At 38.0% G+C, this 25,520-nt stretch overlaps 1 protein-coding gene across 2 annotated transcripts in view; it reads right to left on the reverse strand.

Annotated features, from left to right (window-relative positions):
• Nucleotides 1–25,520, reverse strand: part of SUGCT (succinyl-CoA:glutarate-CoA transferase) — a 749,888-nt gene that overhangs the window by 676,893 nt on the left and 47,475 nt on the right. For both annotated transcript variants that reach the window (XM_029926667.1, XM_029926657.1), the window contains exon 6: nucleotides 22,930–23,050. In XM_029926667.1, the coding sequence (XP_029782527.1) occupies nucleotides 22,930–23,050 (121 nt within the window). The remainder of the gene's footprint in view (nucleotides 1–22,929; nucleotides 23,051–25,520) is intronic.

Here is a 25,520-nt window from a genome sequence, read left to right on the forward strand (position 1 = left end):
GCTGCCTGGCATTTGCTCCCAACAGTTACTCACTTTCTACTGTTTTCTTAATCAAAAGCAGTCTAGATAACCTGTAAAGAAAGGATTAAAAATTTAAGATGCTCTAGTTCTGCTCTGTTTTAAAAATCATTGCATCAATCTACTTTGAAAGAATGGTGTTTCTGGGTGCATGGGTGGCTCAGTCAGTTGAGTACTGGGAGTCTCTATCTCAGCTCAGGTCATGATCTCGGGTCCGAGTTCAAGACCCCACCTTGGGCTCCACGTTGGGCTGGGTATGAAGAAAGAGCAAAAAGGAACTATTAGGACCTCATCAAAATAAAAAGCTTCTACACAGCGAAGGAAAAAAATAGCAAAACTAAAAGGCAACCAACGGAATGGGAGAAGACATTTGCAAACAATATATCAGATAAAGGGATAGTATCCAAAATCTACTTATCAAACTCAACACCCCCAAAACAAATAACCCAGTGAATAATCCAGTGAAGAAATAGGCAAAAGACATGAATAGACACTTCTCCAAAAAAGACATCCAGATGGCCAACTGACACATGAAAAAATGCTCAACATCACACATCATTAGGGAAATACAAATCAAAACCACAATGAGATACCACCTCACACCCATCAGAATGGCTAACATTAACAACTCAGGCAACAACAGATGTTGGCAAGGATGCAGAGAAAAAGGATCTCTTTTGCACTGCTGGTGGTGGGAATGCAAACTGGTGCAGCCACTCTGGAAAACAGTATGGAGGTTTCTCAACAAATTAAAAATGGAACTACCCTACAACCCAGCAATTGCACTACTAGGTATTTATCCAAGGGATACAGGAGTGCCCTTTCGAAGGGGCACATGCACCCCAATGTTTATAGCAGCACTATCAATAGCCAATGTATGGGAAAAACTCAAATGTCCATCGATGGATGGATAAAGAAGATGTGCTATATATATGTGTATGTGTGTACACACACACACACACACACACAACACACACACACATACAATGGAGTGTTACTCAACAATCAAAAAGAACAAAATATTGCCATTTGCAACTAAGTGGATGGAACTAGAGGGCATTATACTAAGCGAAATTAGTCAGTCAGAGAAAGACAAATATCTTAATACTTGACTCATATGAGGACTTTAAGATATAAAACAGATGAACATAAGGGAAGGGAAGCAAAAATAATATAAAAACAGGGAGAGGGACAAAATATAAGAGATTCTTAAATATGGAGAACTAACAGAGGGTTACTGGAGGAATTATGGAAGGGGGGGATGAGCTAAACGGGCATTAAGGAATCTATTCCTGAAATCATTGTTGCACTACCTGCTAACTAACTTGGATGTAAATTTAAAAAATAAATTTAAAAAAAAAGGAAAGAGAATGGTGTTTCTTTTCCAAATTTATCCAAAATGTTTCATTTACATTTAGCCCTTAAGGTTAAACACACACACACACACACACACACACACACACACACACACACACACACAGGTTGCAGTTCTCTTGCAACTCCCATTTTCTTGCATTGGGTTTATTTTTCATTCATTCACTTCTCCAGAACCCATCTCCTTGGCAAAGAGACAGCTCCTGGTGACTCTGGTGGCTTCTCTACTCCCATGTTGCATCGCCCTATGTAGGAGTTGGTTCAAATCTCCTAGCTCCAATTTATAAAATCTTCTTCTTTTAATTTAAAAACAAGCAAATCACTACTAACCACCCCACCACCTCCCCCTAACCACCAAAACAAACAAAAAATAAAAGTCATGAAAAGGGAGGCCCAGTTCTTCTGTAAAAATCTGGCTGGCTGTTACCACAATAACGTCCATCAAATGAGCAAACCCTGATGTCTGCGTGTGTGATTAACTTCCAGTCCGGCCTGGCCTGCTTCAGGAAACCTGAGTCTATGGTGACCCAGTGGAGGGGCCAGCCAACCAGAGGATGCCAAGCACTTGTATGAGGAATTTCTTGCCAGAGGGTCTCCCGAGGCCAAAGGTCGCTGCTCCTCCCTGGAACCACTGGAGAAGATGGGCGGGTCCTTGCAGGCAACGCTGAAGCCAGAACCTCCAAGTGAAATTCCACACTCATCTGTCACCAAGCTTGCTCTCTCAGCTCCTCAGCTCGGCACAGTCCCACTCGTCACTCCCTGGGCGACCCTCCCGCAGTGCAGTTGACCTTTTGCAGAGCTGGGATTGGCTGGCATTGGCTGGACTCGGCTGTAGCGCCCACCAGGGTGGGTTGCCAGCACCCTGGGGCCCCTTCCTTCAGAGCAGCAGGCCAGCCCAGGAAAGAGACCAGGCCTTCCCTCTCCCTCTGGACTCACAGCTTTTGCAGAAGTAGGCTCCCCTGGAAGCTCACTCATCAATATCCTTTATATGTGTTTTCTATTGTTTTGACTGCCTTTTTTTTTGTAGAAATAAAAAATTGACCACAGAATTTATCATCAGAGGAAAAAAAAAAAGAATTGTATCTTCTATTTGGGTTTAACTCCTCTACCATCTCCTAATGTCCTTTATATCTGTCCCAACTGTTGTGTTTAGATCTCCTCTCTTAACTTCTTTTGGGTAGGCTGCATATCTGTTGTCATTCTTTATCCCTTGCATTATTTTAAAAGTTATGCCCTCCCTTGTATTTTTTTTTAGTTGTCTTTTCTATTTTCTTAGCCTAGAAAATGTAGTATTCATCCTTGGAATTATCAGTCTATCTGATCTTTTCCTCTATCCTTGTCCTGGACGGTGCAAAGACATTAGGACACTCTTTCCTCCTCTTGACTTATTTGCTTTGGTCATATATGTGTGTGTGTGCTACACATAATATATACTAATGTACATATACATACATACATATTATGTTTTATACAGTCAGCATTTATTTAGATTTATTCATCTAAGTTCATTTTCCTTCTGAAGAAGGGCCTGTAGAATTTTTTGGTACGAGTTGACTACTAAGTAAATTCTCTCAGTGTATTTTGTTGGAAAATGTCTTTGTCATCAACATTTATGAAGAATATTTTCAGGGTTAGAGAATTCTTTTTGGGTTTTTATACTGTTTATTTATTTTTTAGAGAGAGAGAGAGAGATTGTGCATGCACAAGAGAGCAGGTATGCACACAGGGAAGGAGCAGAGAGAGAAAGGGACAGAGAATCCAGAGTGGGCTCTACCATGAGATCATGACCTGAGCCAAAGTCGGAGACTTAACCAACTGAGCCACCCAGGCTCCTCTTTGGTTAGAGAATTATTAATTGACAGTTATTCTATTTTAGCACCTTGATAAAGATATTGTCCACTATTTCCTAGCTTTCAATGCTGCTATTAAGAAGCCAGTTGTCAGACAACTCCCATTCCTTTTGCAATAAACTGTCTTCCCATTCCCCTTCAGCTACTGTTAATATTTTCTCTTTGTCTCCAATGTGTGTAGATAAGGATTTCTTCCCATTTATCCTGATTCAATTTAAAGTGACCCTCCTCACTCCACACACTCACTTTCTTCATCTGAAGACGGTTTCAGAGGATCTGACACAAGACTCAAATGCTCTCGATAATAGCTGAGCTACCAAATGAAAGGGCCCAGGTCCTAGAATGATTATACCAGTGCAAAGCCCCCTCTAACTGATACTATTCATGATACAAGTAAGAAATAAACTATAATTAAGTCATGAAGACTTAGGACTGACTAGAGAAGTATACCTACCCTAACAAATATAGTATCCTTCCAACTGGTCAGGCAAAAAAGCTTTGGAGTCATCCTTGATCCCTTTCTTTCTCCTGGATTCCACATCTAAACCTTCAGTGAATTCTGTCAGTTCTAACTGGAAAGTCCAGAATCTGACCACTTGCACTACTATCCTCCTGGTTCAAGGCCATCAGTCTCTCACACTCAGCTCCTTCTTTTTTTTTTTTAATTTTCGTAATGTTTATTTTTTTTTTTTTGGTACAGAGAGAGACAGAGCATGAGAAGGGGAGGGGCAGAGTGGGAGACACAGAAACAGAAGCAGGCTCCAGGCTCTGAGCTGTCAGATAGAGCCCACCAGGGAGCTTGGACTCACAAACCACAAGATCATGACCGGAGCCAAAGTTGGTTGCTTGACCGACTGAGCCACCCAGGCACCCCTCACACTCAGCTCCTTCTTAATTGGTCTCCTTGCTTAACTCTTTCAAAACACAGATCAGATTGTATCACTCCTCTGCTCAAAAATCTCCAACGGGCTTGGCATCTCAGAGTAAAAGCCAAAGTCCTTAACACTGCCCACAAGGCCCCATGGGATCCAGTCCCCAACCACCTGTCTAATGTATTCTTCATTAATGGTCCACTGTCCCACTCTGATCCAGCCTATTAACTCCTCAGTGTTGCCTGAACAAGGTAAGCTCGCTTCTACTTGAAGACCATCTGCCCTTACTAGTCTCTGCTTAGAATGTTCTCTTTCTAGATACAAGTTTATATGTGGCCTTCCTTCACTTCCTCCAGGCCATTGCTCCAATATCCTCCCCATCTATGGGGTTTGTGAGTTCAAGCCCCACATGGGGCTCTGCGTTGACAGCTCGGAGCCTGGAGTCTGCTTTAAATTCTGTGTCTCCCTCTCTCTCTGCCCCTTCCCCACTCATGCTTTGTCTCTCTCTCTCTCTCTCTCTCTCTCTCTCTCTCTCTCTCTCTCAAAAATAAATAAACATTAAACATTTTTAAAACATGTATAGTTTAAATTTCGCACTATCCATTCTCTAAAATTTTATATAATATTGACTCAACTTTTGAATTCCAGGAATGTATTATCAAAGCCTTCTCAATACTTTCTGCCCTTGAAGCTGCCATCCAAATGCTCATCTTGAAGAACTGACAGCTCATTTTTTATTTTATCACCTCCCATTCACTCCTAAACACCCTTATAATTTGGCTTATTCTCCTAACATTCTAGTGAATTATTCCTGCATGATTAACAATAACCTCTTAATGTTTAATTTAATGGTTTCTTTTTCCAGTTCATATCCTACTTGGCTCAGTAATGACTCCAACAAACATTTGTTTAAATTACTTCTGCATTACAGACATGATGCAAGTATTGAGAGCACAAAGAAGACACAGTCCGGCTGTCAAAGTGATCACAGACTCATCCTTGAGGGGAGAAGGAATTCATCTAATGAATTACATTATATTGCTTTGCATGGAGTAGATATAACACTTATTTTGCTGAATGAATGAGTGAATGAATGAGTGGATCCATGCATCCATCTAAATATGGATGAATACAATCTAGTAAGTGTTAAAATCAAAGGAGTATAAAAGGGGCCATGAGAGTACAAGGTCAAAAATGTCCTCTAGCTCAGAGCCTGGAGCCTGCTTCCATGTCTGTGTCTCCTTCTCTCTCTCTGCCCCTCCCCCTCTCATGCTCTGTCTCTCTCTGTATCAAAAAATAAATAAAACATTAAAAAAAAATTTTTAATGTCCTCTGCACAGTATATGAAACTGATTATTTTATCTTCCCCATGAAATTCTCTCTTCCCATGGTCCCAATATTGAACTTATTTTCATTTTTTATTTCTCCCACATCCCAGAATGGCTCAAGCTAGACAATTTGAAATCATTTTAATTCCTGACTTTTTCCTTTCTTTTGGTCACTCAATTCATGTCCTACATGCTTCTTTGATCCACCCCCTCCATTCTATCCCCATTGCTTCTTCTTTGTTTAGAATATTCCTCCCATTATTTTACTGTAACTGATGAACTGCTGTCAGGATATTCAGTGCTGGAATGCAATTATCTTCCTAAAATGGATTTGACCAGGACACGTCCCCTGCTTAAAGTCTCTGATGATTTCCTATTGATAACAGGATAGAGACTGAACTTGTAAACCTGGCATATAAAGTCCTTCTGTGTGTCCTCAATCTACTTTTCAATCCTCATCTTCTGCCTCACATTTTATCCACATAGGCCTCTGCACTTTCTTTGAACACACCATGTCTTTGTGTCTCAATTCTTTTGCCCAATCAATTCCACTGTCTAAAATGACTTATACCTCCACACCCTTCCTGGAAAAATAACTAACCGTATTTCAAAAGCCAACTTAAGTATTACTTCCTTTGTTAAGATCTCCTTAGCACCCCATCACCACCGTAGAGTTAGTCAACCCCTAATCTGTGCTTCACAGCACTTCTGTCAATTCCTTAAATTGATCTGTAACTACTGGCTTCCATACCAACCATCTCCTTCCCCAGGAGATCCTGGCTGCCCATGTGTCTTACTAATCTGTATGTTCCTGGTAACTATCAAAGTATCTACACCAATAAATATTTCTTGAATGGTCAGCTGTCACCTCAGTATACATTCCACAAATTCTTTCTTGTTTTAACTGAGAAAAGATCCCTCCATTTGTTTCTTTGTTTTTTTAATTTTGGCTCATGTAACAACACAAAAATAACTGAGCCTCCATACAGCATATAATAAAGTGAGCACAGAAAGCAGCATTGAGCCAGAGAACGTGGGAAACATTAGAATGTGAGGAATAACATATTTAGTGCAGTCTCTGCCCTGAGAAATGGGAGTTCGAGAGCAGTTTCTTGTCAGTTTTGAGAATCACTGTAGAGGGGATGTGGAAGGAAAATGTCTGGAGTACTGTGACAGGCGGGGGTAGAAGACTCAAGGTCTGAGAATAACATTGTATCACTTTTATGGATTCCATTTGCACTTCTATTTAATCCTTATAAAATATCACTGGGGGAGGCAACAGCATCAATGCTCCTATAGTTCAGACAGAAAACAGAGGTTAAAAGAGATTAAATAACTTGAAAAAAAGTTATACAGCCAATAATGTTAGCAATGGGAATTCACCCCAGGTCTTCCAACCACGAGCCTTTGCTCTCCATTATGTAGTCTCATGAAAAAGGGTTCCATGTATGACAAGTATTATAGACTATATAAAATTTACATAATCTGAAACATATTTAATGACTTCATGTCTCTAATATCTACATAATAATTTACAACTTTGAAAGAACTTTCATGAGTCACATCTCAGAGTCCATTAGAAGTTTATGAGGCAGCAGGGCAAATTTCTTTCCATTTTAGAGATGAGGACATTTTTTTTTAATTTTTAACATTTATGCATTTTTGAGAGACAGAGAGACAGAGTGTGAGAGGGGGAGGGGCAGAGAGAGAGACACACACAGAATCTGAAGCAAGCTCCAGGCTCTGAGCTGTCAGTGCAGAGCCTGATACAAGGCTCAAATTCACAAGCTATGAGATCATGACCTGAGCCAAAGTCAGGTGCTCAACTGACTGAGCCATCCAGGCGCCCTGAGATGAGGATATTTAAGCTCACATCAGTGTAATGCCTTCCCCAGGTTACAAGACATTCCAATACACATCTCATAAATCCTCATTGAGAGCTTTTTTAGATTATTCTCCAGGATATTTTTTATAATTGACAAGCAATTAATATAATTATAAAATCTACCTATATGTAAATTTGTCAATTATGTTATATAAATAATACATAATAAATTTTTACCATAGTGCCTAACACATAATAAGCATTCAATAAATATTATGTATTATGGGAGCACCAGGGTGGCTCAGTCAGTTGAGTGTCTGCCTCTTGATTTTGGTTCAGGTCATGATCTCTTGGTACATGGGTTGGAGCCCCAGGTCAGGCTCTGCACAGACAACACAGAGCCTGCTTGGGATTCTCTCTCTCCCTCTCTCTCTGTCCCTCTCCTCCTCAATCTGTCTCTCTCTCTCTCTCTCTCTCTCTCTCTCTCAAAATAAATAAATAAACTTTAAAAAAGGACTTAAAATATTAGAGTTATATAGCCACTGTAAATGTAAATTTTTTTCATTCCATTTATTATGTCTGTAATCATTTTCGTTGTAGAGAATTGTTTTCCTCCTTGGGAAAGTTGGCACAGGACTCAGATTCTAGCTTTAACATCATAATGCACATTCCATCCTAAGTATCCTTAGAGTTTTGACTCAAAAGAGAGTAAAGGGGAACAAACAAATAAATAAAAGCAAAAGGATAGTGTTTTCCTCTCTATCCTGTGGTGTCATCCTGCCTTCAGACCATTAATAATGCTCTGGATCTGGGACCTGCAAACTCTGTCAAGCACTAGACAGTAAATATTTTAGGCTGTGTGAGTTTGGGCATGTCTCTGTTGCAACTACTCAACTCTGCTGTTGCAATGCAAAAATAGCCATAGATAATATATAAACAAATGGGGATGGCTTTGTTCCTACAAAACTTTATTTTGAAAAGATGACATCTGGACACATTTGGCCCACAGACCCTTCCAGGCCTCATAACTGAATAAAGGAACCGCAAGGAATCCAATGAAATGCTGGAAGTACGGTGGTAGGGGCATGAGAGGGAAACATTTGCCTCTCCACACCCATAGCTCACAATCGGAGATTCTTCCTGTGCCTTATCCCTCACGCCCATGCCCTATTTTCACCTGAGAAGTATTTGGGCCACACGGTCGGTCTATTCCTTTCACATTAGTTTTGGTTGTTTCTAAGAGTGCATAACTCAAGAGAGTCAAAAAGACAGACAAGACAGCTTAGGTTCATAATCCCCATGGTTTTCAGATGTGATGAATAGTTTGAGTCCAAGTGACACATCAGACCTGAGATGGTGGAGGGAGTAGAGGACAGAAGCATACAGTATACCTCGCAAAGAAGCAAAAGACTCACAGGAGCACTGAGGATACAAACTGAAGACGAGGGGCACCTGAATGGCTAAATCAGTTAAGCATCCAACTTTGGCTCCGGTCATGATCTCATGGTTTCTGAGTCTGAGCCCCGCATCAGGCTCTCTGCTGTCAACACAAAGACTGCTTTGGATCTTCTGTCTCCCTCTCCTACTGCCCCTCCCCAGCTCATTCTCTCTCTCTCTCTCAAGAATAAGCAAACATTATAAATAAATACTTTGTTGACAAATGATCCTAATCACCTTCAACTAAACACTGACAGGTAAAAAATCTAAATGAGAGTATCTGTGTGGACATGAACGTGTACAGCCTCGTGGAATCACTGCACCCACATGCTTGGTTAGAAACAGAACTGATAGGATGTGAGACTCAAGTGCCCAAGGTTCTGTGTGAGAAGAAGAGTAGAAGAATCAAAACATAAGTGTGGTAATAGAACAAATAAAGTTCTGAGTGTATCTAATACCATGAAGGTAGGTCCCACACTGCCATTTTGACTTGCTTTAGGGAGCTGTGAGATATACCACTGCTGGCTGGAGTAGGAAAAATGTGTGCTCCTAGAAATATCTGGGACCATAACATTTCATTTTTCAGATTGAAAATTTTTATATAATTGGATCTTTAGTTTGAAGTAAGACTGGCAATTCTCATAGAACTTTCATGATTATACCTATTTATTCTGACAGATAATTCTTCTCTCCAGAAAATATTCATTTAGATGAATAAATATTTGCCTCAATCCTCTGAGTATTTCATAGGCAATGCTAGGAATGATAAATTATTCACAACAGAATGATAAACATAGGGTGAACAGCAATAAAAATCTAAAGACATAGAATTAGTATTATGGAATAGGATTTTGAACAAAAGAAATGGAATATTGGTCAATATTAGTATTATGCAAAGTTACAATTATGTTATAATATATATGCATAGGCTAATCACATCAGATTGAAAAGAAAGAAAAAACAAAATCCTTGAAATGAAGGACTTTTAATTTATACACATAAGAATCTATTTATTTCTGAACAAAGGAGTGTTTTACATATTCAGTACTTAGTCATCAAATATTTATATCTGTATACCACTATTCTAGATACAGTAAAACATTTTCTTGTGGCTGTAGCATAGTAATTATAATTTTTCCACAGTATACCTTGTAGCTGAAACAATTCTTTATTTTACTAAATTTCTTTCTTTAACTTGTTTTCTAATTTGAATTTCTACTTTATAAATTGTGATAAAGTATACATAACATAAAATTTGCCATTTTAACCAGGTTTAAGTGCACAGTGCAGTGGTATTTACATTGCCATCACCATTCAACCATCTCCAAAATGTTTTCATCTTCCCAAACTGAAACTATGCATCCATGAAATAAAAATTCCCCAGTTTCCCCTCTCTCCAGGCCCCAGCAACCACCACTCTATGAATCTGACTACTCTAGGTACTTCATTTAAGTGGAATCATAAGTACTTGTCCTTTTGTGGCTGGCTTATTTCACTTAGCATAACGTCTTCAAAGGTTCACCCATGTTGTGGTACAGGTCAGAATTTCTTTCCTTTTTAAGCTGAATAATATCCTATTGTAGGCATATATCACATTTTATTTATCCATTCATCCATTAATGGACACTTAAGTTTCTTCCAACTTCTGGCCATCCTGAATAATGCTGCTATGAACATATGTGTGTAAATATCTGTTCAAGTCCCTGGTTTCAATTCTTCTGCATGTACACCCAGAAGTGGAATTGCTGGCTCATATAGTAATTCTGTTTAAATCTTTGAGGAAACTCCATTGTGGTTTACATCATTATACATTCCCACCAACAATGCACAAGGATTTCTCCAAATCCTCACCAACACTTATCTTTCGTAGTTTTTTTTAATAGTTAGTCACCTTATGAGTGGTATCTCATTTTGGTATAGATTTGAATTTTCCTAATGATCAGTAACATTGACAGGTTTTTCTTGTGCTCATTGGCATTTGTATATTCACTTTGGAGAAAAGTCTATTCAGGTCCTTTGCCCATTTTTTAATTGGCTTGTTAAGACTAGCTTTTCGTATAACCAAGTATGTTTGCCATATTTTTTACTTTGGTATTTTTTCACTTGATAAACTTTTGTGGATTTTATGTTCCTTACAAATCAGAATCATTGATTCCACAATCTGATATTCTAGCAACATCCCTGATCTTTCAGGATGCATGACTATTCCTTCACATTTTTTAACCTCTGTGATTAAAAATACTGTAGTTCAAATTGAGGACTGAAAGTTGTAATACCGCACTAATGCTGGCTTGGGAGACCATCCAAAGATTGGAAAGTATCATTGGTATTCATGAAATAAATGCTATCTAAATTTTATCTAACATTTATTTTTTGCATCCTTTTAAGTATAACATTTCTTCTTATCTAACATTATTTCTTTAAATTTATGGATTTATTTCTCAGGCCTATTACCATAAATGGAAACAATTCAGTTTGATGACAGGGTTTTGGGATGATGGCTAAGACTTGGCATGTTGATTTGGCATGATCCATGAAACACTTGATTTGTGAAGATTTTGAAATAATTACTACTTTAACATTAACCAACATTGTCATCTTTTTTCCCTCTTGCTGGTCTCTAGTCCCCAGGAGGTTCTTTAAATTGGGACCCATAATCCATATATTAGAAATTGAAGGTCAAAGGTGAAACCAACTGATTCTAGATTTATACATTATTTCTAGGCCAAGCCTGTCTCTGCTTCTGGAATCTTAAAGCACTGAGAAAATAGCTCAACCTCCTTCTCACATCTTGAATTCCTCTTTTACTGATCAATAGTATATGAATAATAAAAGTAACTGGGGACTAGAGTAAGTCAAGCATACATTTATGTATAAAATTCTGTCATGAGATGGTACTCACTGCATATCCATAAATACACCCAACAGAGCTCTTTTAAGAAGAGCAATTTGTCTCTTTTAACATAATGGCAAGTCACTTTATCCATGTTCCAGTCCAGGAGACTTTCTTAATCCCACAGTTCCATAAAGAGTTCCCAAAGAGGGCACCTGGGTGGCTCAGTCAGTTAAGTCCCTGGCTCTTGATTTCAGATCAGGCCAGGATGTCATGGTTTGTGAGTTCAAGCCCCACTTGGGATTCTTTCTTTCCCTCTCTCTCTCTCTTTCTCTCAAAATAAAGTTTAAGAAGGGGCACCTGAGTGGTTCAGTCCGTTAAGTGACTAACTCTTGATTCTGGCTCAGAATCTCCTGGTTCATGAATCTGAGCACTATCTGTGTTGATAGTGCAGAGCCTGCTTGGGATTCTCCTCTCTTCCTCTCTTTCTGTCCCTTCCCTTGTACTCTGTCTCAAAATAAATAAGCTTTCAAAAAATAATTTAAAATGTTAAAAATAAGTAAATTTAAAACAAGAATTCCCAAAGGAAGCTATTATAATGTTCCTTATATCCTGTAACAACTCAGGTTCAGCTTTAAAGTGGCATTTGCTATTGGGAAAAGATATTTACTTGGAAATTATGTATATGGAAAAACTTGACCTTTGCATTTGTGTTTAAATAGTTGAAAACACTTATGAAATTAGTCAAAACACTTTTATCATTAAATATTACCCTTTCATACTTAAAAATTTTGAAGACAGATATCTCAGGTGTGCTCTACTTAATACTCTACTACCTGAAAAAACATATTTCTTCAACAAAATATGAGGTAGAATATTCAAATGTCTCACCTCAGTTCATCTGAGGCTTCAAACCCAAAAAGAATGCCATTAATTGCCAGATGGCCAGTGGTGGTCACGCTAAACTAATATGAAACCAGTCTTGCTGCCTTGAGCTTATCACCTGTTTGAAGGTATGCAAGAAAGGTAGAGGCAAGTAAGACCATTAGCAAGGATTTCGTTAGAAAGAGTTGTCGGCATGCTATGCATTTCACCCCACCAAACTGCCTCCCCTTTCCTTCAAGCCACTTGAGGGACTCTTCAAATAGAGCATCTGAGACCTTGGCCATGTTCTAAGAACTGGAAATTACCTAAGGACTTGGCATGTTGCCTGAAAACATACCAAAAGCAAGAGGTTATGGTACATCAGGTAAAAGCAACAAAAGTAACAAGTTTGGGAGTAAACAGCACCCCTGCCACTGATGAAGAAGAGAAAGGAGTTTTCTCTATGAGCCAAGTGGACCATCAGCAGAGCAGAACTTGATCATATAAAAGGAATTCTATGGAGTGCCTGGGTGGCTCAGCAGGACTTCTGCTCAGGTCAGATCTCATGGTTCATGGGTTCAAGCCCCATGTTGGGCTCTGCACTAATAGCACAGAGCCTGCTTCAGATTCTGTCTCCCTCTTTCTCTGCCCCTCCCTGCTCACATTCCCATTCTCTCTCTCTCTCTCTCTCTCTCTCTCTCTCTCTCTTTCTTTCTCTCTCTCTCTCAAAAAAAATAATGTAAAAGGAATTCTACCCATGATGGCTGCTATAGGATCATGTGACCTGAATGGATAGTCTCTGCATACAGAGGACCACAATGAGGCAGGGACTGAGGGGAAGAACTACAGTCTGAGGTCTCAGGATCCTACAAAGCTCCCCACAAGACAAAGAGCCACCACCTGAGCTGCAGGGGAACAGAAGTCTCCAGCACAGGACTCCAACTACAACAGTCAACTGAAGGCTTTTTGTGTGCTCATTAACTTACTTCTTTTGCCCTAAGAGGTCCTGACTCAGAAGGAATTACACACAGCAGCTAGCAATATAGAAGAAATTCATGGAAGAATGAAGAAGGTGTCACCTTCCAACTCTCTCTCTCTCTGTCTCTCTCTGTCTCTCTCTCTCTCTCCAGGTTTCCAAAAAGACAGGCTCAAGTTGGGGAAAGGGAATGGTCATAAATTCCACAAGAGTCTGAAGTTATGATTTTAGATTGAGCTTTGCAATACTTTACATGAAACAACCAGGAAAAATATCTATAGGACTCGCCTGGGATTTCATCCATAAGCAGTGAAAATGAGTCAAGACTGCAGGTTGCAGAGGTAGGGTGGGAGAGAATAAGGTTTCTGCTTATACTCCACTGAGTACAACTTGAACAACACATCTGTTATATGTGTGAGGGTAAAAATAAGTATTTGAAGATAAAAAGGTTATTCCCTTCGGGGATAAACTAAAGGCATAAAATCACTTTCTGGAGCCAGTCCATGTCTACAGACAAAATATAATCTCCGTCCCCAGCTTTATGGGCTGTGTTTTGAAATCTTGTATTTATGTGCTAAGTTTCCCTTCCCCTGCAGAGACAGTATCATTATTTGTTTAAATAACGAGTTTGGTATGAAATGGTAAATATGTCAAACCACACTTTTGCTGGGGATCACTGACTATAAAGTTGGACAGATGGCCATAATACTCTGAATTTCTGGAGAAAAGAAACCCTTCCTGAGAGGACAGGGTGCAACCAAGACATTCATAATTTAGACCAGTAGTTTCCAATTATTTGGACTATAAGGACCTCTTTTAATGTCATATCCATATTGATGACTTATCCAGTCTAGAAATGATGCTTACTGCCATGTGAATGCATGTGAACTAAACTGGACTACAATTTTTAGAGGTTAAAAAAAAACCTTGTCCGTTGTTATTCCATTTGACTTAATTCCGAGTCTTTCTCATTCTTCCTTTCTTCCCTCTCTCTCATCCTCTTCTCCATCCATCCATTCCTCCCTCATTTCCTTCCTTCTTTTTCTCCCCTTCAAAATTCTGATGGATTTACAGAGCAGGCAGACTTCTAATTATTCTTTTCTAAGAGATGTGGTTATGTGGTGAATATGCAGAAAATGATGAGAATATATACACACACACACAGACTAACTCACTCCAGAAGAAGCCAACCGCAGCACTGTTTTGTTTTGTATTGCCGTTGCCATGATATGAATGTTGGATGCAGTTGCTAGATGATTTGCCATATCCATTTGGGCTCAACCCTCTTGGCTATTGACTCTGAAGCACTATGGAGGCATGGTGATTTCTTTAGTAATCTACAGAAATTTCATCGTAATAACTACTCTCTGAAACATGAACTTTATTTTGACATCCAATTTTTTGTCACTTTTCTGAACAGCTTCATGAAAATATAATTTATACAGCATTAAATCCACCCACTGTAAGTACATAAATCAATAGATAGAGTTTTACAACTATCACCACAATCTAAAAAGTTTTCTCATGTTCATTTGCAGTTAATCCCCCGCTCCCATCTCCAGCCTTAGGCAACCACTGATCTGCTTTCCAGCTTATAAATTTGTCTTTTCTTAGACATTTCACGTAAATGGAATCAGACAATACCTAGTCTTTTGCATCTGGCCTTTTTCATGCAGTTTGATGTTTTCTGAGGTTCATCCATACTGTAGTATGAATCAATACTACACTCCTTTTGACAGCAGAGTGGATCACGCTCTTTATCATACGTCTCAAGTCCTAGCCAAAGCCAAAGCTCATGTCACTTTTCTCCTATGTCCTCCTTTCGTGCACTAATATGGTTACCATAGATTTTGAACATTGACCTGTCCTGCATTCCTGGGATGAATCCCATTCGATTGTGATGTATTGTCATTTTATATACTGCTGGATTCAAGCTGTTCATATTTTGTGGAGAATTTTTGCTTCCTTGTTCATGAGAGACATTAGTCTTTGGTTTTCTTTTCTTGAAATGTCTTTAGTTTGCAATCAGGGTAATGCTGGCCTCATGAAATGAGTTTGGAAGTATTCCCTCCTTTTCTATTTTCTGAAAGAGATTGTGTAGAATTGGTAGCATTTCTTACTTAGTAGAATGTTTGGTAGAATTCACCATGAAACCACCTGGGGCTGAAGTTCTCTTTTCTAAAGAGTTTTTAACTAAAAATTTAATGTCTCTATTAGAAACAGCACAATTCTCATTCTTTCCTCGTGAATGAATTTGGTATTTTGTGTCTTTTAAGGCTTTATTCTACTCTATGTCATCTCAACTTTTTAATTCGTGGGCATAGAGTTATTTGTAATATTCTGTTGATATCCTTTCAATGCCTCTGTTGTCAGGAGTGATGGCCCTTCTCTCATTCCTGATACTGGTTAACTTTGTATCTTCTCTCTTTTTATCTTGATCAGTATGACCACAAGTTTATCAGACGTGTTTTGTTTTAGTTTTAGTTTTCTTCAGTAAGGTTGACACGCAATGATACATTAGCTCCAGGTGTACAGCATAGTGATTCAACTTCTCTATACATCACACTCACCACAAGTGTAGCTACCTCCCGTCACCCTGCAATGCTATTACAGTAGTGTTGATTATTTTCCCTATGCTGTGCCTTTTATTCTCATGACTTACTCATTCCATGACTGGAAACCTGTATCTCCCACTCCCCTTCACCTATTTTGCTCATTTCCCCACCCCCAGCAACCATCAGTTTGTCCTCTGCATTTCTAGGTCTGATTCTGCTTTTTATTTCTTTATTCATTTGTTTTGTTTTTTAGACTCCACATATGAGTGAAATCATATGGTGTTTGTCTTTCCCGGATTTATTTCACTTAGCATCCATGATATCACAAATGGCAGAGCTTATCCTTTTTTATGGCTGTGTAATCCAATGTCCAATGTTTTATAATGAAGTTCTTTGGTGACTTAATTAGTATTTGATTTCTACTTATTTTAAAGATTATTTTTAATGTAATTTGAAACATATCCCTCTACTACTTCAATCTTTCCCATTAGGCTATGGTACTTACACCCCTATACACTGTCTTGTCCAGCATTCTGGTTGCTTTTGGTATTTCAAGCACATTGGCATTCTCTTAGGCCTTTAAAGGTCTCTAGGTCCTTCCTACCTCAGGGCCTTTGCACATGGTGTTCTCTCTGCCTGAATTGCTCCTCCCCTTCATCCTTAAATGGCTGGCTCTTACTCATATTTTAGGTCTGCTAAATGATAACTCCCCAGAGAGGCCTTTTCTGACCATACCATTTACACTATGCATCCCCTCCTCTATTAATCTCTGTCACAGTACCTTGTTGGATTCTTTCATAACAACATAATTTACTAGTACCTGTCACAGTATTTTTCTAACTTCCTTATTAAAAGTCTCTAACAGGGGCGCCTGGGTGGCTCAGTTAGTTAAGTGGCCAACTTCGGTTCAGGTCATGATCTTGCAGATCATGGGTTCAAGCCCTGCGTCAGGCTCTGTGCTGACAGCTCAGAGGCTGGAGCCTGCTTCAGAGTCTGTGTCTCCCTCTCTCTCTGCCCCTCCCATGCTCACGTTCTGTCTCTCTGTCTCTCAAAAATAAATAAAACGTTTAAAAAATAAATAAATAAATAAATAAATAAATAACATTAGGCTGTAAGCTCCTTAAAGGCAGAAATCATGTCTACATTGTTCACCCTGTACACTCAACACCTCAACACAGGCAATACAGAAGCTCAAGAAATATGCACTGGAGGAGTGCCTGGGTAGCTCAGTCAGTTGAGCAGCCAACTCTTGATTTCAGCTTGGGTTGTAATCCCAGGGCCATGGGATTGAGTCCCACATCCAGCTCCATGCTGGGTGTGGAACCTGCTTGAGATATTCTCTCTCTCTCTCCCCCTCCTTCCCTCTCCAAAATTAAAATAAATTTTTAAAAAGCAATATGCATCAGAGTAGGAAGAGGAAGACAGAAGAAAGGAAGGGAGGATTATTTGGGCATTTCTGGATCTTTTGTTATGTCAAACGTAAAAGGGTATACAGAATAATATAACAAATACACATGCTTCCTTGGCAAACAGGTTGAAGTCTTGTGTCTTGTGCCCCTTCCCTGTCCCATACCCCTCCCTCTCTACTCCCCAGGGGTAATCATTTCCTTAAACTTAGTATTTTTTGCTACCATGCACGTCTTTATATTTTAACCACATTTAAGTGAACTACTGAAAAATATACATGATTTTTATTATTTTTAACTCTGCATAAATAGCATCACCCTGCATATCAGCTTCTGTAACTTGCTTTCTTTGCTGAATTTTATGTTTGGAAAATTCATTTAATTCATTTCATGTTGTTCCAGCTTATTCTTTCCATTGCTTAATAGTATCCCATTAAATTACACATTTATCCATTTTCCTATTGAAATACACTTCATCTCATATTTTCACCTGTTGGCTATTACAGACAATGCTGCTGGGAACATTCTCCATGTTTCCTCATGCACATGTTCAAGGCTTTCTATAGGCACATACCTAAAGGTGAAACGATAGATCATAGGGTCGACATGTACAATCTCAAAAGAGCTTGCCAAATTGCTTTCTGACATGAATATCATTTCCCAACATGAATATCAATCCTTCAGTGATGTTCATGGATTCCTCTGCCTTATCCACACTTGGTAGTATCAGACTTTTAAATGTCTGCCAATCTCTTCAGTGTGAAATGGAATATTATTTCTGTTTTCATTTACATTGGTCTCAAAGCAACTGAGCCTGAATAACTTTTTACAGACAGTCAGGTTTCCTTTTCTAGAGATTGCCCATTTTTCTGCTGAACTGTTTATTTTTCTATTTGATTTTAAAGAATTTTTAATATATTCTGGTTATTAATCCTTTGTCAGTTATCTTCCAAAGGTCTGTGACTCATCTTGCTTTTACATGGTGGTTTTTGATGCACAAAAGTTTTTCATTTTAATAAATAGTGAAGGTTATCAATCCTTTGTAGTTTATACTTTTCATATGTTGTCTACAAAATTCTTCCTTCCTCTAAGGTCATAAAGATGTTTGTTTTCCTATATTGTTTTCTAAAAGTTGTAAAGTTTTACTTTTTATTATTTAAGGCATAAATTGACCTAGAAAATTATTTTATTATATAGACTAAACTAAGGTTTATTCAATTTTTATCTTTCCCCATAAGGTTTATAGTATAAATCCTAAAAAAAAAATGTTTCCATATATATGCCCACATGTTTCTGAGCCCTCTATTCTGTTCCATTGGTGTATTTATTTATTCTTCTACTAATACCACACCATCTTATTATTTGGGTTGCATATCTTTATAGCCAAAAGGGCAAATCTGCTTACCAGGTTCTTCCTTGAAACTGTCTTAACTATTCTTAGCTTCTAATAGAGCCCTCAGAATTTTTCTATTTAAAATTTCAAAATGTATCTAACTCTCTAAAATATTCTTTCTGATAGGAATCCTGAAGTTCCTCTTGAGTAGATAACCCCAAGCAAAATCTTGTAACCTGTTCATACAAGGACAGAGATTTAAAAAATAACATGGGGGGGGGCATCTGGCTTTAACTCAATAGAGCTTGCAACTCTTGATCTCGGGGTTGTGAGTTCAAGCCCCACCATGGGTGTAGAGATTACTTAAAAATAAAATCTTGAAAGAAAAAAAAAAGAAGATGACATTGAGGAATTCATGAAAATCAAAAAGGACTTTTCAAATCCCTTTCCAAACAACAGTGATTTATTAAAGGGCAAACACAGTGTTCCTACCACAAAATTAGTCTGGTCAATAATATAATGTAATATTTATCCTTCTAGGAAGAAAGAGTAATGAAGTTGATAATAAAAAAGTAAATATTTTAAAATGTGGTAGAGAGGATTTTTACTGCTAAATTTTTACAATTAATAACATGCTCAGAAAATAAAAGGGAAAGTAGGTACAACCTAAAATTAAAGTGTTACGGACAATATTACATGTCTAAAAGTATATAGAAGTAGAGAATTGTCACTTTTAAAAAACTTAAAATATATATAAATATATCCTTTCAGAGATTTTCTCTACCCACTGGTACAAAGGAAACACTAGTTTTCTCAAAAAGTAATTCCTCGTGACTTATAGCTTTTTAAACACTGCCCCCTAATGTTCACACTCTGAAATGATAAGAGGACCTCGCTATCAAAAATAATCTGGTCCTTCCTCTCTTGTGACCCACCAGTCTAGCAATTTTGTCCTGCAGACCAAATTTCACAGACTGAGGCGATCTCAACCACACGACTGTCAGAGTGCATTAAAGTAAATCTCCCAACCATTCTAAGATTACTCTCATCAACAGTAAGGCCAACATGTGAGTGAGAACAGATTATTTGGGCTTGGAGAGCACTGACAGAGCAGCAATGCCACTGGGAAACATCAGGAGAGCCTAGGATCCCAATCATAACATGTGCAACTTTAGACTGATTTAATCAGTCTTTTTAAAAAATATCAAAAACAAACATTGATTACCAAGAATATCAAACTTTTAAAAAAGAGATGGCCCTTACTTTATATACACACAAATTCATGACTCATAAATGACCTTTGCTTCCAAAAGAATTTGTTGAAATTTAGACTCCCTCATGAGCAAACTTGTTCATGACTTCCACCACTGCAAATATGATTAACAACAAATGAAAGAGAAGAGCTGGGGTATGTTATTCTCAAGTCAAGCTGTTCAGTGTCCTGTGGTGGCAAAGTACATGTCGTTACTTAACAGTGATATATGTCTACGTTTGGAAAGCACAGGGGCATTTAATATTTAATCAAGAGGCCTGAGTTTTAAACCTATCTGCCATTAAATAGCTGTGTGACCAGAGGTCCCTTAGATGTTCTGGACCTGTTTCCTTATCAGGAAATAACGGAAAATGAACTGTATGGACGTTGTTCTAGTGACTGTCAGGAGATGAGGATGTAAAGGATTACAGAATTATGGAAGGTGTTTTTTCAGACTACAAATGCCTCTCCCCATCCCTTCTTTTTCCCCCATCCATATCACTGAAAATCATATGAAATCACCATTCTCCTCATTGCTGAGAAATTCTGAATTATATAATCTATCTCCAAGGCCCTTTGCCACACTAAAATGTTAATACAGGATCTGAGAACTGGGAGAAAACACAGAGATTCTCTAATCATAAGCCAAGGCCCAGAAGAACTCTTGGCTCTAACCATACTTAGTTACAGTATGTGGAACTTTGAGAACTGTGAGTCTCCCCGCATGGATTAGCATTTTGTTAGGCTGCGAGATGTGATAAAATACATTATTATTCCCAATCTTTTCTCCTCTTGGAACCCACACCTTGCCATATGACTCGGTGGTTCCTGCCACATAGAGTAGAATTGACTTCAACCATGCATTCGTAGTGGCCTTTGGCCATATGGCTTGCCTTGACCAAAGGAGTATAAGCAAATTAGATGTGAACACGTTTTAAACATGCTTGTGAAGTTGGGTTTGTTCTCTATATGCTTGCCTTTCACTATGAGGAGAAGATGCATTTGGAAGTCACTGGTCCAAGGAGTATAAGAGACATGGAAAACAGGCCAGGCCCCCAACCTAAAACTTGCAGCCCAGTCTAACCAGTATAGATCAGCCAAATCTCAGCCAACCCAAATTCATGGGAATGAAAATAAAGACTTATTCTCATGCAAGATTTTGCATTTACTAATTACATAGCATTTTTATGATAACATTCAGAAGATATTACCTATTTTAACAATTCAGACCTCAACATTTCCATTGAACTGTGATAATTTAGGGAAAAATCTTTCCCTCTCTCTGATACACATAAATATTGACATACAGATACAAAAATGAAAGTGTTATTACAGGGCTATAAAACAGTACATCTAAGAAAGAGTTAGACCTAGTGGCAAAGAGTCATCTGCTATGTACAGACTCTGTCTCTCATGCTGATTCAGTAGAGAAGTTCATGATCATTGGGCCCTTCATCCTCTCTAAAATAATGTCAGCCAAACACTGCATTTATAGCCTAATTTATATGAAAATAGCACCACAAAATTATGCTGTGAAACGTACTCTTTACAGTAAAGTAATATGTCTAAGTCAAAGTATTACTATATCCCTATTGACCCAAATGCATAGAAACAGGAGTATTTTGGTTATAATTACTTTACAACTAACAGATACTTTTAATCCTTCAACTACCTCTACCAGGGCCACCCTAATTCAGGCCACCAATATCTCCAGCCTGGACTAGTTCAACAGCTTCACAGTTGTCCTTTTACTTCTACCCTTGTCTTCTACAGCCTATTCTCAACACAGTAGCTAAGCTCATCCTTTAAAAAAAAAAAAAGAGTCAAATCACATCATTCTTCTGTTCACTCCATTAGCTTATATACTTATTCAAAATACAAGCCAAATTCCTTAACAAAGAGTCACCCTCAACTCTTCATGATCGTGCTACCCCACATCTCCCTGATTTTCTTCCTATTATATTCTCCCTTGACTCACTCTGCCTCGCCCATCCTTGCTGGTCCTCAAACATGCCCAGTACATTCCTGCCTCAGGTCCTTTACACTTGATGTTTTTCCTTCCTGAAACCATCTTTGCCAATATCAATATGATAAACTCCTTTACTTCATCCAGGTCTCCGCTCAAATGTTACCTTATCAAGGGAAACTTCTCTTACCTCCAAGCATAAAATAGCTCCTTCTCATCTCATCCCCCTTGCCCTCCTTTATTTTTCTTTTGCCCTTATCACTAATGGGCTCAATTATAAAAAACAAAAAGAAAAGGATGTTTATTTATTTACTATCTCCCTAACCTATAATGCAACCCTCAATGAAAGCATGAATATGTGTTATTCAGTGCTATATCCCAGAACCTTAGAATACTGTTTGGCAGATCATAGGCCTGCAGTAAATATTTAGTAGCGGAATGAAGACTGGAACTATTATGAAGTTTTCTGACAAAAACTATTAATGTAACTTGGAATTTTCAGAGCCATGTCTCTATATTGCATCCTTAATTAATAGTTAATTGCTTATAAAATATGAAAACTTAACTAATATCATGACTTTTTTCCTTTGAACCTAAAGACACACACACACACACACACACCATTCACAAGCTGAACAATCTGGAAGATTTTATATAAAGCACTCTTTTCCTTCACCTGCCTTAACATTTTTGAATATATTAAAGGGATATGTTGAGATCCTGTGGTATCTTAAGGCCAATTAATATTTCACCTATAATTCTATGTATTAATTAATAATAGTACTTTGTAAATGCTTATAAAATATCAGCAGAAAAATGGGCAAATAACTACAGACGTACAAGAAAAAATTCAAACAGCCAATCAATGCATGAAAATCTTCATTTAGCTTAATGTTCTTTAACGAGTTGGGGGGGCAAGGGCAAGGGAGAATGGAATTGCTTCAGGAAAGCCAACACTAGCAAGAGGTTTCTTACATAGACAAAGAAACCCAATAGCTGGAACATCTCTACTCACTGGGGAGGCCGTGGGGTACAGATACCTGTGATGGAGCAATAGATGATGTGAGGAGCAATCTTGTCTATATCTTCATATCCTAGGCCCATTGCAGACAGTTTGCCAGGGACATAGTTTTCCACAAACACATCACAAACAGCTGCAAGCTGAGGAAAGATGTGAAGATGAGTCAGACTTCTTCAGGGACCTTCCAGACTTTCAACAAGCCCCCACATGACACAATTCTAATTTCAGTAAACACAGTTGATCCTCACTTTGTAAAAGTACAGAAAAGCCACAGGAAAAGTAGAAGTATAAAGTAGAATGAAATAAACATAAAGGCTCTGGTCAATGACTTGAGGTATTTCTGCCAATAAAACAATGGCCATTAAAATATTTGATAAATACCGTGGTGTTAAGTGGATTCTGCTTATGTTAAATGTAAGAAATATCTAGGTTACATAGTCCCAACATATTCTCAGAAGTTTCAGTAGGAAAGCTAAAATATATGTATGAAAATGTATTAAAAACATCTTCTAAACCCTTTGCAAAAAATTAAATATGATGTTTTTTGCTACTCTCCATGGTCACTAAGTAATATTCCTCATTACAACCTGAACATATAGGTGCTTAATACATGTAAACATGACTCAGAAATGTCTTCATGGTTTTCAGATATTTCCCTTCCAAAGAGTTCTAAGTGTATTTAATGAATCATTTACATATACATATGTATTATATATAATTTATATATTATATATAGATATATAATATAAATATATGTGAATAAATATATTTATTATATGTCTATATATACATGACATATGTGTGTGTGTGTTTGTGTGTGTGTATATATATATGTATATATATATATATATATATATATACATATATATATAAAAAACTATAACCCAGTGAGTCAGTGAGTCAGAAACAAGGCCCAGATTTTGATTCCCAGGTCACTGCAATCAGAATTAGAGGACAATGAACCGCTGTAAACCTTAATCTTAAATTTTTCAAAAATTTGGGGCACCTGGGTGGCTTAGTCAGATAAGCATCTGACTTCAGCTCAGGTCATGATCTCGCAGTTTGTGAGTTCAAGCCCCACATCTGGCTCTATGCTGATAGCTCAGAGTCTGAAGCCTGCTTCAGATTCTGTGTCTCCCTCTCTCTCTCTGCCCTTCCCCTGGTCACGCTCTGTCTCTCCAAAATAAATAAATGTTAAAAAAAAAAAAAAAGAAAGTATACTGCTTAAAAAACTTTTTTTCAAAATTTCAATTGTGACTACATATCTTTTAAGGTATCTTTTATTTTTTTTTATTTTTAATGTTTTATTTATTTTTGAGAAAGAGAGAGATAGAGAGATAGCATGAGCACGGGAAGGTTAGAGAGAGAGAGGAAGACACAGAATTCTAAGACAGGCTTCAGGCTCTGGGCTAGCTGTCAGCACAGAGCCCGAAGTGGGGCTCAATCCCACTAACCATGAGATCATGACTTGAGCCGAAGTCGGACGCTCAACTGACTGAGCCACCCAGGTGCCCCTTAAGGCATTTTTTAAAATCACCCCAAAATTATACTGTTTCACCCAGAGAAATCATTGCAGTAATCCTTTTCATTTAAAATTTTATTTTTAAATAATCTCTACACCCAACTTAGGGTTTGAACCTACCACCCCAAGATCAAGAATCACATGCTCCACCAGCGAGCCAGCCAGCCACTTGAACAAATCCAAGTGCCTAAAACTATTCAACAATTATTTAATTGCCATGTTGACATATAAATATTTAAATATATCCACACATACAAACTAATGTAATAGAATAGGACTCTAGATAAAAGATGGGCAAACTTTTTCCATAAAAGGCCAAATAGTAAATATTTCAGTCTTTGTAGGCCACATATATTCCCTGTCATATGCTCTTCTTTATTTTCCTTTAGCAATCTTTAAAAATGTATAATCCATTCTTAATTCTTAGTCCAAGGGCCATACAGAAACAAACCCAATCTGACCCACATTATCTACAAACTTCTGCTCTAGATTAAAAAGATTGAATTAACATCAACTTTAGCTAGAAACACGTAATAAATTGAATGCCTCTCTGTTACTGTGTCACAAAGTTTGGAATATATACATGGAATTGTCAGACTTAACAAAAATTGGAGTTGAAAGGATCTAAGGAAACATCTCAAGGAAATAAGTTGTCACCCTCCACAGCTCCTGAAGCAATGGCACCAGGGGCCAGGTGAACACTTCTCTGGAGAGGAATGATAAACATATTAAGAGATAAGACAGAGATAGGAAGATTGAAGTATGCACTAATCTCAAGCCATATGGGCATCTTTCCAAATTTCAGGTATCCATTAACATCTGAGCTGCTTGTAAGCAACTCCATGCAGGGAGAGTCCCACTAAAGATGCACTTCCTTATATTGTTAATGATTCTACCAAGTACTGCTTGCTTAGGGATTCGGAGGAAGGGCGGGTGTTTGTATTAAATAAAATAAAAAGGTACACTTTAATTTATTCCACAAGTTTTTCTGAACCTCAACTTACTATTGACAAGGCACTCCTGCGGGCTGTAAAGAGAACAAACTGCATCAAATACAGCTAGGCTTCTACATTGGTCATCTCTTGCTG

This window comes from Suricata suricatta, chromosome 2, assembly GCF_006229205.1.
Source record: "Suricata suricatta isolate VVHF042 chromosome 2, meerkat_22Aug2017_6uvM2_HiC, whole genome shotgun sequence".
Lineage (NCBI taxonomy): Eukaryota > Metazoa > Chordata > Mammalia > Carnivora > Herpestidae > Suricata > Suricata suricatta.